Raw genomic sequence first — 15,789 nt, 5'->3', positions numbered from 1 at the left:
GCAGGTGTCTGATTGCACAAATTGGTCTTCGCTGCATTTCCGTCAGCGCAGAGTGCACTGCAGGGTCTGCTCCCCACTGTGAGGCACACACAGAATTAAATTGCTAATGGAGACGAATTTACAACAATCACTTGTTAAGTCCATAAAACAGAGAGTCCACATACTCTCGATTACTAATCACTGGTCATAATAAAAGCATGGCCAAATTCTGGATTGTTGTTGTTTTCAATGAACAACACGCTACCTTTTAAAAACTAAAACCAGGGAAAAATGATGACTTTTCCCTATCACAGCCACCCTGCCAAGACCATTGTTCCCCCACTACCATCACACATTTTACAGATGGAAGACTGGTGCTCAGTGAGAATGCCTAGCCCAAAGCCACTCCATAAATCCAGGGCAGAGGCTGGAATTGGACCCAAGGACAACTCTTAACATGCAGCCAGGGCCAAACAGATTTAGGGGGCTGGGATGGGGCAGGACAGCAGGCAGGCCATTTGCCCTGGGTCTCCAGCTCAAAGAGAGTTGGGGAACCTTTTTCAGACCAAGGGTCTCATTCCCTTCTGGGGGGCACATGGCAGTGGTGACTGTGAGCAGGGTCAGAGGCAAAGCAGAGCATCAGATGCAAAGGATACCTTCATACAGTAGACTACTTCCTACACACACACACCCCTACCTCTATAAAGGAACAGCTCATCCCATTTTGCCACCTGGGGCAAAATGGGGAGGTCCCGCTGACACCACTGCCTTGATTACTGGAGTCACATGGCTGTGGCTTCTGGGTTCTGGTGAAGTCCATGTGATCTCACCGGAAGCCACAGCCATTTCTTGCTTCTCCAGCAGCAGGGGCAGTTGCCTCAGTCCGCCTCATGAGTGGGCCGGCCCTGCATCTATACTCCATCCAGAGAAGCAAAAGGTATTATCAAGAGTTCAATGGCATGTTTCAACCAGACACAAGGAGGGTGTGAGTCAGAGCCAGCAGGGGGTGCTGTGAGGCTCAAATGCTGCTCTGAGCAACTTTTGGGGGAAGGGATACTAACACGCCAAGGAAGCAAATGCCATACCTTGCACCCCTGCAGAGACTTCTGGTGTTCATTTCCATAGTGCAGTGATCATTATGCATGGCACAGGAGAACAGGCCTCTTTCTTAAGGGGTTTCTTGTCTAAAATTCAGGACAGGGAAGAGAACAGAGAGAGGAGGGAAATAGAAGCAGGGATAATTCAGGGAAGAACATGTATTCGTTTCACTAGTGTGCATTTGTTCCACTGGCTGTGGCACTTTCCTTCAAACACAGTGCTTTGCAATGGGAGTCCTCAGTTCACACCCAGAGATGCGAGGATCAATGGAGTGGCAACACCACCAATCAACTTCCAAACCACAGTCCCACACAAGACAGGCCTTGTTTCAGCTGAGAGCTCTGGGGTACCACAAGCAAACCCCTATGAGTCAGACCTTTTAGTTTGTAAGAGGTGCAGGGTGAGAATGGCCAGGGTGGCGGTGGCTTTTTCTGCTCAAGACGGCAACAATGCCCAATCTTGCCAACTTCTGCAACCAGCACCACTTGACTAGCTTTCAAAGAGCTTTCAAAGAGTTCCAGGGTGCCCAGTTTCCTGCTGGACTGTTGCGTACAACCACAACCACATACACAGCATCCAAACAAGGGATGTTTTGCCACACCCCAAATTCCCCACCCTGGCACCTGACGGTTTGCATGAGTGTAACAGCTTGTCATTTATCCCCAGAATTCAACAGTCAGGTGTGCATCCATTGAGCCAATAGCTCAATAGTATAGTAGAGTAGAGTCATCTGTCCACCAAGTGCCTTAATCCTTCCCCCCTCCAACATAATCATTCCACCTTTTGCGACTGCTCCCAATTTTCTCTTTACCGTAGGAAGAGACGTGGAGAATCAAAATCCATTAACAAATCAACATTTAATGACTGTTGGTCAGGAGAATCACACAGTGGAAGCAGCACACAACGTAAGTAGCTTTTATAGAGCATTTATATGGTTACATTACCTCTGTGGTCCTTTCAACAACCCTGCAAGGAAGGGGGAAATGGTTATTTCCAGTGGTTTTTTTCCTAGGGGTACTAAAGGGAACGCAGTATCAGCACCTTCCCCCAACCCCCAATGTTAAAAGTGTGGCACTTACTGGAACAACTTCATGGTGAGTACCAGCACTTAAAAAAGAAAGAAAAGAGCACTGGTTATTCCCATATCCCAAGAGTGACACTCAAAAGTGTGGTTTGCTGAGAGCTACCATTTGAGGCTGTGTATACACTAACCCATTTGAAGTGCAAAAGTGTAGTTTTTCTGAGGCTGGAATTGTTCACACTCATCTACAACATGCTGCTTTCAGTGTAGATCAATTCCACATACTGCCATGCACAAGGGTGGCTGTGGTTACTTGATACTTTGAAAAACTTCCCTTGGACTTTCTTCACCGCCTCTATTGAATCTGCAGAAAACAGCAGCAGGAGACTTTTTCAGGTGGCTCGCAATTTAGCGGAACCACCTGCTACATCGGGGCCCAGTACAGGCCACATGATCTCCTGCAATGATTTTGCAAAGTTTTTTGCAGATAAAGTCAGTCAGATTCGGGAAGAGGTAGACTCCACCATGGGAGCAGGGCCGGGGCAGGAGAGTGCTAGAGTCCTGTCTAGTCAAGTTGCGTGGGATCAATTCCAATCTGTTACCTCCGAGGATGTGGACAGACTGCTTGGACGAGTGAAACCAACCACCTGTCTCCTTGATCCTTGCCCATCCTGGCTTATAAAAGCTAGCCGGGAAGGGCTGGGCGATGGGCTTCGTGGGGTGGTGAATGCTTCTGTGAGGGAGCCTTCCCAGACCCACTAAAAGAGGTTATCAAACCGCTTCTTAAAAAACCATCTTTAGATGCTGCCAACATGGTCAACTATCGCCCAGTCTCAAATCTTCCATTCTTGGGCAAGGTGATTGAGCATGTTGTTGCTGAAAAACTCCAGGCATGCCTGGAAGAAGTGGACCATTTGGATCCCTTCCAGTCGGGATTCAGGCCTCATCATGGGACTGAAACTGCCTTGGTCGCACTGGTTGATGATCTCCAGTGGGCTAGGGAAAAAGGTGAGAGCCGTTTGTTAGTTCTGCTGGATCTCTCAGCAGCTTTTGACACCATCGACCATAACATCCTTCTGGACTGTCTAGAGGGGCTGGGAGCTCGGGGCACTGTTATACAGTGGTTCCGCTCCTTCCTCCTGGGTCGTGTTCAGAAAGTGGGGGAGGGGTGAGTGTTCAGACCCCTGGGCTCTCACTTGTGGGGTGCCTCAGGGTTCTGTCCTCTCCCCCATGCTTTTCAACATCTACATGCAGCCGCTGAGAGAGATCATCAGGGGGTTTGGGCTGGGTGTTCATCAGTATGCGGATGATACCCAGCTCTACCTTTCTTTCAAATCAGAACCAGTTAAGGCGGTGAAGGTCCTGTGTGCGTGTCTGGAGGCAGTTGGAGGATGGATGGCGGCTAACAGATTGAGGTTGAATCCTGACAAGACAGAAGTACTGTTTTGGGGGGGACAGGAGGCGGGTGGGTGTGGAGGACTCCCTGGTCCTGAATGGGGTAACTGTGCCCCTGAAGGACCAGGTGCGCAGCCTGGGGGTCATTTTGGACTCACAGCTGTCCATGGAGGCACAGGTCAATTCTGTCTAGGGCAGCTGTTTATCATCTGGTACGCAGGCTGAGACCCTACCTGCCCGTGGACTGTCTCGCCAGAGTGGTGCATGCTCTTGTTATCTCTTACTTGGACTACTGCAATGCGCTCTATGTGGGGCTACCTTTGAAGGTGACCTGGAAACTACAACTAATCCAGAATGCGGCAGCTAGACTGGTGACTAGCTGGGAGCGGCAGAAGATGATGATGATGATGATTATTATTATTATCCTCCCTGCACAAGCCCCAATGAATGAAGAGAATGGTGACAGCAATCTTTGTATACACCCATCCACGATATCATTGGGTGGGTGTAGCTGCCCTGCTCCAAACACACACATATCTGGGACCACCTACATGTTTTCAAATGGACACACTGCAGGGTAATGCAGACTCAGTCTGCAACGACCTTTTATTTTTGGAGTAAAACCAGTTTTCTCAATTAGTGTTTTTCAGGGGCAAAAAAAATATGCATCAGAGGTCGATTGTGTGTGGACTACGTAGAAAAACCAAGCGCTCGGTCTGCATCAATTTGAGAAGTGGTGTGTGAACATAGCCTAAAATCATGGCAGACATAAGATCTGAACTGGGGACCCTGATAGGAGTAAAGGGAAAAGTCCATGGCCAACTCAATGGGAGAGGACATGCTTTCTATGTAGGTCCCAAGTTTAATCCATGGGATCTCCAGCTATCAATAAGGCCCCCTGAGCTGCACTAGGGAGCTCCCATTGGGGAACAGCCTGGAGCAGCCGATCCCACTGAGGATCTCTATCAGTGCTAATCAGCTGTCAGCGAGCCCCACTTGGCAAGGAGCAATTGGGAGCTCATATTAAGTACCCCAATTGTTCCTCTAGAGTCAAGTCCTTAACTGCCACACACATGGTGCCACATATTCCATCAGATGGGGGGAGGATGCCTCTGATTTGGGGGAAATGGCCTTGCAGGCCAAACATGGGATCTGTTCCAGGTCTAATGAGGCCTACCACTGAGAAAATGGGATCAGTGAAACACCTTCTCTGCCTTAGACCATGAAAAGCTGCTGCCAGATGGAATACAGTGGTACCTCTGGTTGTGAACGTGATCCGTTCTGGAGGCCCGTTCGCAACATGAAAAGAACGAAACCCACAGTGGCACATCTGCGCATGCGCGGGTTGCAATTCGCCGCTTCTGTGCATGACATCATTTTGTGTGCATGCGCGAGCAGCGAAACCCGGAAGTAACCCCTTCCAGTACTTCCGGGTCGCTGCGGGACATAACCTGAAAGAACGTAACATGAAGAGGACGTAACATGAGGTATGACTGTAAGTACTCAGGATCTTGAATTGGTGTGACTCTTCTCTTGTGCCATGTAAATGGAAACAGATACAAAAGGGCAGAGAAGCTACATCTTTCTCGCTATCTAGAAAAATAGAGGACACTTTGACACATCAAGACAGCAACTAATTCCAACAGCACAGAACTGCACAAAAGATTCACTTCCTTCACAAAAGCCTTGCTGTCTTTCTGTTATAGCATATCTTTAACAAATAAGATACATTCTAGATTTCTCATGGCTACACTTAGCAGATAAAGCTTATTAATCCTCCAGTTGATTGGGTTCTTTCACCAGCACTAGATCAAAGGCATCAAGACAAAGGCATCTTCATTTCTCCAGAACAGTCCCCTCTCCCTTGTAAACAACAATGTTCTTGTCTGTTTCATACACTTTGACTTTATAAAGAGTCCCCTTAGGAAGGTGCTTCTGGAGGTTTTCCCAGATGTACACAGCAACATTCTCTGTAGTGCTGCAAGAAAGAACAGTGAGTTAGCCATTCTGCCCTTCTAGTTAGATTTCTGTCATCTTCACAGACACTCGGGACATGCCTACACCAGAGGGAGAAGCTGCTGTGGATCACTGCACAACGATCTACAAGAATCCTTTATGGATGTACCCTTGATGTCCACCCCTGTGCTTCTTTGAGTATTTTCACCGATTCACTTTTGAGTTGCATAAGCTTAGAAAGTTTTTTGCACTCATCCAAAACAGATTATCTGGGCGTTTGCATTAGAATATACTGCTGAGGAAGGTTTGAAGTCTAACAAGAGTACGGAGTTGGAAAGGGCCACAAGCATTGCATACACAGATTTCCCACCCAATGGGACATGCACAAAAGAATGGCAAGTGACATTAATCTGCCTATATAGTGTAAAAAAAAAAGGTCACAAGATCCTTGAGCTGGTGGGGGCCTTGGAAGTCTTCTGGTCCAATCTCTGCTCAGTGAAAGGAATCCATAGAACAAGCCTTCCCTGTGCCCCCCCCCCAAACAGTTGGATGTCCAGGCTCTATTTAAAGACTTCTAGCTACATAAAATGTCCCATAAAATTACCACTGTTGACCTCCTCAAGAAGCTTCTCCTAATGATCGGCCAAAACCTGCCCTCTCTTGTGCAACAGCCATTAGATCTAGTCCTTCCCTCTTTGCGACAACTCCTTCAGGAATCTGAAGAGGGCTGTGACGTCCCTCTGGCCCCCAGTCTTCTCTTATCCAAGCTAAACCTTCTTAGCTCCTTCAATTTTTCCTCATAGGGCATATTCTCCATATCGCTGATCCTCTATGTTGCCCTCCTCTGAACCATTTCCAGCTTGTCCAGACGCTGCTTAAGGTGCATCACCCACAACTAGACACAATATTCCAGATTATGCCTAATTAGTTCAGCCTAATTATGCCTAATTAGTAGAGCTGTTACTTCTTGTGACTTGGAAACTACGATTCTGTTAATGCAGCCTGAAATTGCATGAGCCTTTTAGACAGGAGCACCACACTGCTAACACATGTCCAGCTTGAGAGCAACTACAATCCCATGATCCTTTTCACACATGTGACTGGCCCAAGGCCACAGTGAGATTCATGGCTGAGTGGGGATTAAATAAATTAAATTAAATTTAGATTTAAATAAATAAAATATTACTGCCAAGCCAGGTATCCCCTCTATACCTATGCAAAATTTCATTTTGGTTGTTTTGGCCCAATTACCATTTGGTCTAGGCCATTTTTAATTGTTGTTTAATTGCCATTTTTAATCTGTTGTTGTCCTCTGACATGTTAGCAATCCCATTCCAGTATCGTGTCATCTGCAAGTAAGATAAGGATCCCACCCAACCCCTATCAATCTAAGCAACTGAAAATAAAAAAAATATGGAGTCCCAGGATTAGGACAGAGCTTTGTGGCACCTGAATTGAACCCTCCCTCCTGTTTGATGAAGACCATGGATAAACACTCTCTTGAGTATGGTTCTCCAACCCGCTGCAAACCCAGCTGACCACATTATCACTTACCTAGATATGGGACATATGGTGCCCTCCATTATTATTATTTATTATTATTTATTGAATTTATATACCGCCCTATACCCGGGGGTCTCAGGGTGGTTCACAGAATAAAATCAAGATATAAAACCACAAAATACGTAATAAAAATAAAAACAACAACCCAATAGCCCCCCCCCCAAAAAAACCACATTTTAAAAGGGCATAGGATGTAAATCAGATCAACCAAAGGCCTGGTTAAAAAGGAACATTTTTGCTTGGCGACTAAAGGTGTATAATGAAGGCGCCAGGCGAACATCCCTGGGGAGAGCATTCCATAGATGGGGAGCCACTGCAGAGAAGGCCCGTTCTCGTGTTGCCACCCTCCAGACCTCTCAAGGAGGGGGCACACGAAGAAGGGCCTCAGAAGATGATCTCAGGGTCTGGGTATGTGCAAATGGAAAGAGACGGTCCTGAGCCGTTTAGGTACTGCTCCAGGGACTGCTAAACCACAACTGCCATCATCCCTGACCATGTTGGAGGGTCACAGATTGCCAACCCCTGATCAAGACAGTATTGAACATGCCTGCTACCCAAAATATCACAGAGGACTTTGTCAAATGAACTCAAAATTCAATTAGGTCCACAGTATTCCCACAATTCAATGATAAAAAAGCAAAAAAGGACTTGCTGTGTAAGAGGAACTCAACAGCCCCAGTTCATAATGAGAGGCAGAAAGCTCCCCTACCTTACGACTTCAGCAAAGTAGGGAACATCTTTATCCAGATTCTTGTGATCAAGAGGCTCCATGATAGCTTCCTAAGGATAGAGAGGAAAGGAGGTTAAACAGTTATGTCCATGTCTAGTGCGGCATAGTAGTGTTAGACTAAGACCTGGAAGGCCAGGGTTGAAATCCCCACTCAGCCAGGAAGCTCACTGAATGACGTTGGGGCAATCACCGTCTCTCAGCCTCGCCTGCCTCACAGGGTTGTTCTGAGGATAAAACCTAAGACACCGTAAGCTCCCTGGAAAAAGGGAGTAATAAAAATAAATGATAAATAAAACGTAAATAAGAATGCTGTTGGTTCTTATTACAGGTCTGCAATGATGCATAACTGTTTCAACGGGCCGTTTCTTCTTAGGTTGTAGCAAAGCGGGAGATGAATAGTTCACTGCTTGGATTATAAGGTGTATCACTGATTGATCTGGAGGAATTTCCTCCTTTTCCAGATCGTGAAAGACAAGCAACTGCTCTGCTCTCTCTCCCCCGCCCTCTGGCCTTAGTTTAGGAGGACTGATGCATCCCTTGCCTCTTTTCCTCTACCTGTCTGAAGGAAAATGCAAAAGCTTTCAGGTTGTGTTCATTGCTCTCCCAGTCATGTTTCTCTCCTGCATCAGCCTCCTGCCCCCACAACCCACTATTCCCTGCAGCATACACTGGGCTGGGGGCTGGAGGAGTACTGTAGACAACGTTTCTACTATAAAAAATAGGGCATTATTACCTCCATGTAGTCTTTCAGATCTGTGAGGTTGATCACCATCCCAGTAGTAGGATCAATCTACAAAACAAGGACAGAGCTTGAACCAGATGCCAAAGGAGAACAGAGAGTGCTGGACCAGATGGACTTTTCTTATGTTCTTAAGCCTGACGAGAAGCAAATAGCTATGTTTTCCATAACATAAACAGCAGAGATATTTGCCTATCGGTGACTACCTCTAAGTCTTAGTCCAAAGAAAGGCACACAACTTGGTATCCGAAATCTCATGCTGCTAAACCGCTCCTCTCATAGCCCCTGTTCAAAACTCAGCAGCAACAGAAGGCCTTGCCACTCTGTTGAGAGCCAAAATGTAAGATTTCTGAAGCTCACAGCTTGCCAAGTACACTGGACTTTGGTCTGGTGCAATGGGTGAGTGAACAGAGAGCTCTGCATTATGAGATTTGCTAGGACTTTGTAGCCACGATCTGCAAGCAACATCACAGCACCCTCAACAGCAGCAATAAATCAAGGAAGGCTCTCTGGAATTTCTGGTGCTGGACAGAAGTTTCTTCTGTTCAAGTTTGTTATCACAAAGCTTGTTGTTGAAATCAAAACTAGGAAAGGGTACAGGGCAGGGAAGAGAAGAGAAGAGAAGAGAAGAGAAATTGTTTCAAAGGAATGACTCTTCTTTTGCTTTAGGAAGTTCTCCTTCCTACAAGTCACAGGCTAGATCTATCCAAGACAGCAGCATCAGTATTTTACTCTCTAAAACTTGACATCTCTCAGATAAAAGACGTTTTATCTGATTCCCAGTACAACTGGATCTAAGCCATCAAATCATTTTTTTCCTGGGCATTTTTTAGGTAATAAGATCTCGTAAGAAAAAGACAGTATGATCTGGGGAATGTTTGGAGCTTTGTGCCCCTTGTAACTCTTCAGAACCCCTAACAAGGAACTCTCTATACCGATCCAGGCCATTGGCCCACTGAGCCCCATAGTCTACTCTGGTAGACAGAGTTCCAAGCACGGGGCTTTCCCACCACTGGCTACCTAAAACCTTTCAGCTGGAGATGTGGGAGTGTTGAACCTGGGAATTTCTGTGTGCAAAGCAGGGGAAGGACAGTAGCTCAGTGATAAAGCATCTGCTTTGCATGCAGAAGGTCCCAGGTTCAATTCTGGGCATCTCTAGGTAGGGCTGGGACAAACTCCATGTCTGAAACCCTGCAGAGCTGCTGACAGTCAGTGTAGACAATACTGAGCTAGATGGAAAAATGGTTTGACTCAAGACAGGTTTCTATGTTCTGCTACTGAACACTGGCATAATCTGGACCATTTTGCCTTCACCTCTCCATGACAATAACCACCACAGCACCAGTTTCATATATCTGAGTAAGAAAAAACAACTGCAGGCATTGCAAGGTAAAGTATACATGAAAGCAGCCTTCTGAGTGCTGAGATAATCCTAAAACTTCACTTGGGCATGATGCCCAGTCCCCATGGTGAGTTCTGAGGTCAGAGGGTGACGCACCACACCTTGGAAGAAAGGAAGAAAATCCTGGATGTACAAGACAAACAGTTTTGTGCCTTGGAAATTTTGGAAATTCAAAATTATGACTGAGTCTGTCAGAGGGAATATGTTTCTGAACACTAATTGCTGAGGATTGTGGGTAGGGAGAATGCTGTTGCTCTGAGGGCCTTCTTGCAGGTTCCCCGTAACAGGCATCTTGGTGGCCTCTGTGAGAACAGAATGCTTTGGCCTGATCCTTCAGGGATCTGTGTATGTTCTTATGAGTCACTCCCACAATATGAAGGAAATCCCTTTTTCTGCCCTCACGACTAGCACTCACTGAGAATAGCTTCCTCTTTCTAGGCTGAAATCCAAAAGGCACAATATGGGCTGTGACTCACCAAAATGTTGCAAAATAAAGACTGGATAAAACCCAGGTTGGTTGTTATCTAGAATCTAAAAAATGGCACATTGGTGCCAAACAATCTGAAATGTACTTCAAAACCCTTGAAAAGTTTACACTTACCTCTCCGTGTACAGTTACTTCCACTGGGGAGGGGAAGCAGAAAGAGAAAAAAAATATGAAGTCACAGTGAGTTTCAAATCAATTATGATGACATACATAGAGATACTCATCAAGTTCAGCCAAAAGTTTTCAAAAAAGAACCCTTTTTCCCTACATCTTCGCTTTCAAAATACCGGTAACACCTCTGATTTTCTGCCACAAAGAGGCACTATTATATGGAAAAGCCATTTCAGACACTTCTCCTCTGTTGAATTTAACTAGCAATACAAGAGCATAACGATCAATTCTGCATTTACCTAACTGTGTTTTTGCAAGCACCCAGTTTCCACAACTTTTCTGAGTACTCAAAACAAATGCTTGCAAAACAAAACAAAAAAACCCCACACAAATACTCAGAATAATGAGGACTGCTCCTGGTAAAAAAACTGGTGTTGAGAGAAAAAGCCCACCCTATGGGGGGGGGGGGGAGAGTGTCCATTATGGCAAAAGGATGTCCTGTGGTGGATGGACTGCTGCTCCCCAGAAGCAGCCTTCCAAATATTCCTCCCCACCTCCCACATGCAAACCAACAGGGAGAACATACATCAGTTTGTGGCCGGGTTTATTTGAAGGCCTACTTATGAAAAGCTACTGGAGGAGCACATCCGCCCCATATGGGGTAGTCTTGTGATTCAAGAGTCCCCTGGGGGTGGGTTTCTCTCCCCCACCCAGCCCTCCAAATCACTCCCATCTGAGCTGTAGAATGTGAGCAGAATCAAGGTGGGGGGGGGCTGGGTAGGGAGTGGTTCACATAGCTGAGCATCCCCTCCTCAAATTTAAAACACAAGGATCCAGGAAGCTGCCTTGTGCTGAGTGAGACCATTGGTTCACCTAGATCAGGGACGTCCAACTCTGAAAGACTGAGATCTACTCCCAGTATAAACAAATGGCAGTGATCTACTCATTTGGGGGGGGGGGGACCAAAGTTGTTGAGCTTTCTTAGGGGGGCTCCACAAACGATCGCTCAGTAAACAATAAAACGTCCAGCTTTATTTTGGCAATCGCCAGATGTTCTTTTTCCCACGCAGAGGAAAATGAGCCCATGATCTACTGCAATCGACTGCTAGCACCCGGGGATCGACCTGTTGATAGCAGTCAACCGGTGGGACATCCAGGATCTAGATCATTATCATCTGTACTGACTGGCAGTGGCTCTCCAGTTTCCACTTGGGAGATGTGTGGGATTGAATTTGGAAACTTCTGTCTGCAAAGCACTTGCTCAGCTACTGAGATGTGAATTCTCACTGAGTTTTTCAAGCATAAGAAGTTCCTGCAAAGGATTTATCACCCACACAGGAATATCTCCTGCATTATATACCCAATGGAATACAGCAAGTTTATCAGGCATACGTACCAACAAGTCGTAGCTTAGTAGAGCTTAAGTTAGTAAGACCAGGATCAAATCTCATCCTAATGTCATGAGTTTTAAAACTACACACAGGTATGGCTGTACATGAGTGCTCAGATTAGCTGGTCTTCACCTTTGTAGTTGTGCCCATGTCCATTGGGGTTATTGCATTTCCCAAAAAGTTTCTTGTTTTCTTCATCACTCAGCAAGTTACTGTGGAGAAGTGCATTAAAGAGCTTGTTACTAATCCAGTTTCACCAATTTAAGCATGTGAAAACATGTGTGCATGCATACACACGTGCTTTCTCACTAACCTGGTGGGGCAACTTTTGTTTTTGCTACAGTTTTAACGTGAGTTTTACACATGTTTCTGGATGGGGTCTTATTCTAAACATGCCCATCTCCAGAGAATAAACAAGAGGTTTTTGTCCCTTATCTTTTCTGACTAAGAAGCGTCACAAGAGGGCTGAACTTTCGTAACCAGTAGTTCCTTTCCAAAGTTGTAAAATGCATAATTTTTAAAACACTGGAGTCATTCAAGACTGATTCAAGGACAACCCACAATAAAAGAAAGTTAAGAGGCAAAAAAATTAGTCAAGAGATTTTTTTTAAAAGGACTGAAAGAGCTGATTGAATAGCTGAAGAAATAATTCGGGGCACATTTTCACATGTAAGGATTACAGCCCAACCCTAAAAATATTTACTCAGATGTAAGCCCCACCGAGTAGTACACTGAGTATTTCTTAGTAGGTGTGTAAGGATGGGAAAAGCTGAAAAGTCACAGCCCCTCTTCAGGTTTAGGGACAGAAGGAAAAAGGGAAGAGTGTATCATTCCCTCCATGCCCCCCCCAATAACTATGAAGCCCCACAGCTGGGTGCATCACCCTAGTTTATGTCCACTGCATGTGTGGAAATACAAATCTCCACTTCTCCTCTTTTACATGGCTACTGTGAAACACAAATGTGTGTCGTCGTCATCATCATGCTTTGGAAAGAGGGATGAATTAGTACCAGGTTTGCTTTCGAACTGCTAGGTCGGCAGAAGCAGGGACCGAGCAACGCGGGGTGAGCTCCCGTTGCTCGGTCCCTGCTCCTGCCAACCTAGCAGTTCAAAAGCACGTCAAAGTGCAAGTAGATCAATAGGTACCGCTCCGGCGGGAAGGTAAACGGCGATTCTGTGCGCTGCTCTGGTTCGCCAGAAGCAGCTTAGTCATGCTGGCCACATGACCCGGAAGCTATACGCCGGCTCCCTCGGCCAATAAAGCAAGATGAGCACCGCAACCCCAGAGTCAGTCATGACTGGACCTTATGGTCAGGGGTCCCTTTACCTTTACCTATGCAATTTAGATAATGGTTGCTCAGTGGCGAGTGGGGAGGATGCATAACACACTTTGGTACTGCAAACAGGTGCTGGGGTTCAGCCCTAGTCTAAGTGAAACCTGTGCCTTGAACCCAGTCCTGACCCATCAAAGCAGCACATTTACCTTGCTCTGCAGCAAAGGGAGCTTGGAAGCCCCACATCCTTTCTATCCCCCTTAACTTCACAAAGCCTGCTTAGAGCTCGATTTTGGGATGACCAACCATTCTGCGGTGGAGCCCTGGAGCCAAAAAAAATTCACACGCACGCACACACACACAGAACGGCTCCATATAGAGGGGATATGTATAGGGGGTGCCTCCTTACTGCTTCTTCGGGCAGCACTTTGCACATGCTCAGAGCCACCACCTCCCTTAACCTTAATCGGGAATCTCAGCCACGATCTTGCTGCAAAGAAAACAGAGCCTTGGTGCAAAGGGAGGAAGCGCACGTCCCCTCCCCATATACATACACATATATACATACATACATACGCAAGACCCCTCCCCCGCGCATGAGCGCGCCCTCCGCTCGCCCGCTGCCCCCTCGTTCCCAGCAAGCAGCCGAAGAGGGGCGCTTCTTAGCTCCCTCCCCGCTCCCCGGCACCTGTGCAGCCGGTGGGAGGCGCTGAACGAGACGCAGCGGGAGACCCGGGCCAGGCGGCTAGGCCCGGCGAAGCGCGAAGGCGACGCCATGACAACGCCGGGCAGGTGGGCGGGGGTCTTCGCTTTCCGCCGCCGGGGGCCCCGCGCTTCTGGGTTTCCCGAGGGGGCGCTACTGAGTCTGCGCGGCGGGCAGAAGGCGCAAGCTCAGTAGCGGCAATTGAAGCCTCTTCCTTCTCCCTCTTCCCCCATCCTCTGCCCACTGTTGGAGAAAGTTTGCAAAGGGAAAGAGAGCTGTTGTGTCAGTCTGTTAAGAGGATGACGCAGATGGAGGGGGGGGGGCGTTGCTTCATTCGGAAAGGTTTTGGAATATGCGTGAAGGGCTGCAGAGCTGGCAAAAGGCAGGGCAAGCCCAGTCTCCCCAGTGCCCTTTAAAGGCGGAAAGCATTCACATTATAATTACAGATGAAATACTCGGTAGAAAGGTTTAGGGTTGCATGCAACGCTAGTCATTATTAGACCTGTTAAATCGATGCACATTCAATGGGTCTACTCTGAATAGATGTCAGTTGGCTTGAAATGATATTGGCATTGAAATACTACTACTACAACAGCAACAACAACCACCGTAGTATGAATGAACGCAGCATTTTCTTGGCCTTGTCTCTGACTAGCCCTGTTGCTGTTGTGGTTTTTTTGCGTTCCAGATGTAGCAAAAACCCCCCACCCCAATCATTCAGTTTGTGCAAACTTCACACACTCACACTCACACACTACACATGCCACACTTCTGTTATAAATTCATAGAAAAATCAACCATACATCGGATTTGCACTGTTCCATTTTTATTTTACTCCATATGACAAGGACTATCAAAGGGGGGTGGCTTGGTTCTGGTCAGCCATAATCCCTTCACCATCCCAGCACATCCACAGGAGCCCTGCCCAGTTGCTATGCCAACCCTGATGGTTCTAGACAGAAGACCATCAAGATCACAAAGAACTTGCATATGGGAGTGGATTCAGCATGGACTGAAACAAAGGACAATGATCAGATCTTCCCTCTGGGGGCAGGAAACTGCCAACTCCCCTTTGTCTCCTGGAAGTGACTCATGGGGAGGGGGGAAGGAGGAACCAGCCAGGTGACAGGACACTCAGGTTACCACCACAACTCCTCCCTCAACCCCTCCTTTCTGTAATGTATGCATGATGTCAACCCCTCCTTTCTGTAATGTATGCATGATGTTTCTGGGGGTGGGCTTGACCTAGAGGATGGGAATTTCAAAAGTTTTTATAAGGTCTTGCACACCGTCTTTCTGGGTCTTTTCCTCTCTCTTGCAAGTGAGGGGAACACCCTGTTGCAACAGTTCAATAAAGGCCAAGCCTACAGGCTGCTGTTTTGCTCCAAGTTATCCTGGTTGGTGTCTTTATTTTGTCCAAGGGAGCCTTCGGATTTTTCCGGTAACACAGATAAATGCAGTAGCCACAAGCCAATATGCAGCTGAACATACCCATAGGCATGAATCCAGTCTTGTGTTGGATCGCAGCCACTATTTTGTCCTACTGCGACAATAAATAAAGGCACAGGGAACAGATGCTGGCAATGAACAATTTTTGGCAATAGTTGAGGAAACAAACATTTTTGACTGTCAAGTCTGTCCACTGTTGCTGCTCCCAGCACTGAAGAAATTGTGGTACTGGGACTAGTTGGAAAAGATGTTAAAAAGAAAGATAAAAACCTATTCCTGTATGCCACGGCAGCAGCAAGGACTATGTTAGCCCAAAATTGGAAAACAGAAGTAATACCAACTATTACTGAATGGCAGGTCAAAATGATCAATTATGCGGAACTGGCTAGAATATCGGGGAGAATAAAAGATCAGGATGAACAAAAGTTTTATGAAAATTGGAGTAAATACTTGGATTATATAAGAGACAACTGTAAATCTTTAGAGACACT

At 46.6% G+C, this 15,789-nt stretch overlaps 1 protein-coding gene across 1 annotated transcript; it reads right to left on the bottom strand.

Moving 5' to 3' along the window:
* Window positions 1–1,915: 1,915 nt before the first annotated feature.
* On the bottom strand, window positions 1,916–14,037 carry LOC308464366 (6-pyruvoyl tetrahydrobiopterin synthase-like). The gene is made up of 6 exons (XM_080983738.1): window positions 13,835–14,037; window positions 12,005–12,084; window positions 10,485–10,507; window positions 8,476–8,532; window positions 7,722–7,792; window positions 1,916–5,471 (listed from the first exon to the last, which is right to left on the bottom strand). Exons 1-6 carry the CDS (start codon window positions 13,921–13,923, stop codon window positions 5,330–5,332), a joined length of 462 nt encoding a protein of 153 aa, XP_080839864.1. The 5' UTR covers window positions 13,924–14,037; the 3' UTR covers window positions 1,916–5,329.
* Window positions 14,038–15,789: the final 1,752 nt, after the last annotated feature.

Source organism: Podarcis pityusensis (assembly GCF_964106645.2).
Source record: "Podarcis pityusensis genome assembly, chromosome: 15".
In the NCBI taxonomy this organism is placed as follows: domain Eukaryota; kingdom Metazoa; phylum Chordata; class Lepidosauria; order Squamata; family Lacertidae; genus Podarcis; species Podarcis pityusensis.
Note: the sequence above shows the minus strand (reverse complement) of the source record. Positions and strands in the feature narration are given on the sequence as shown.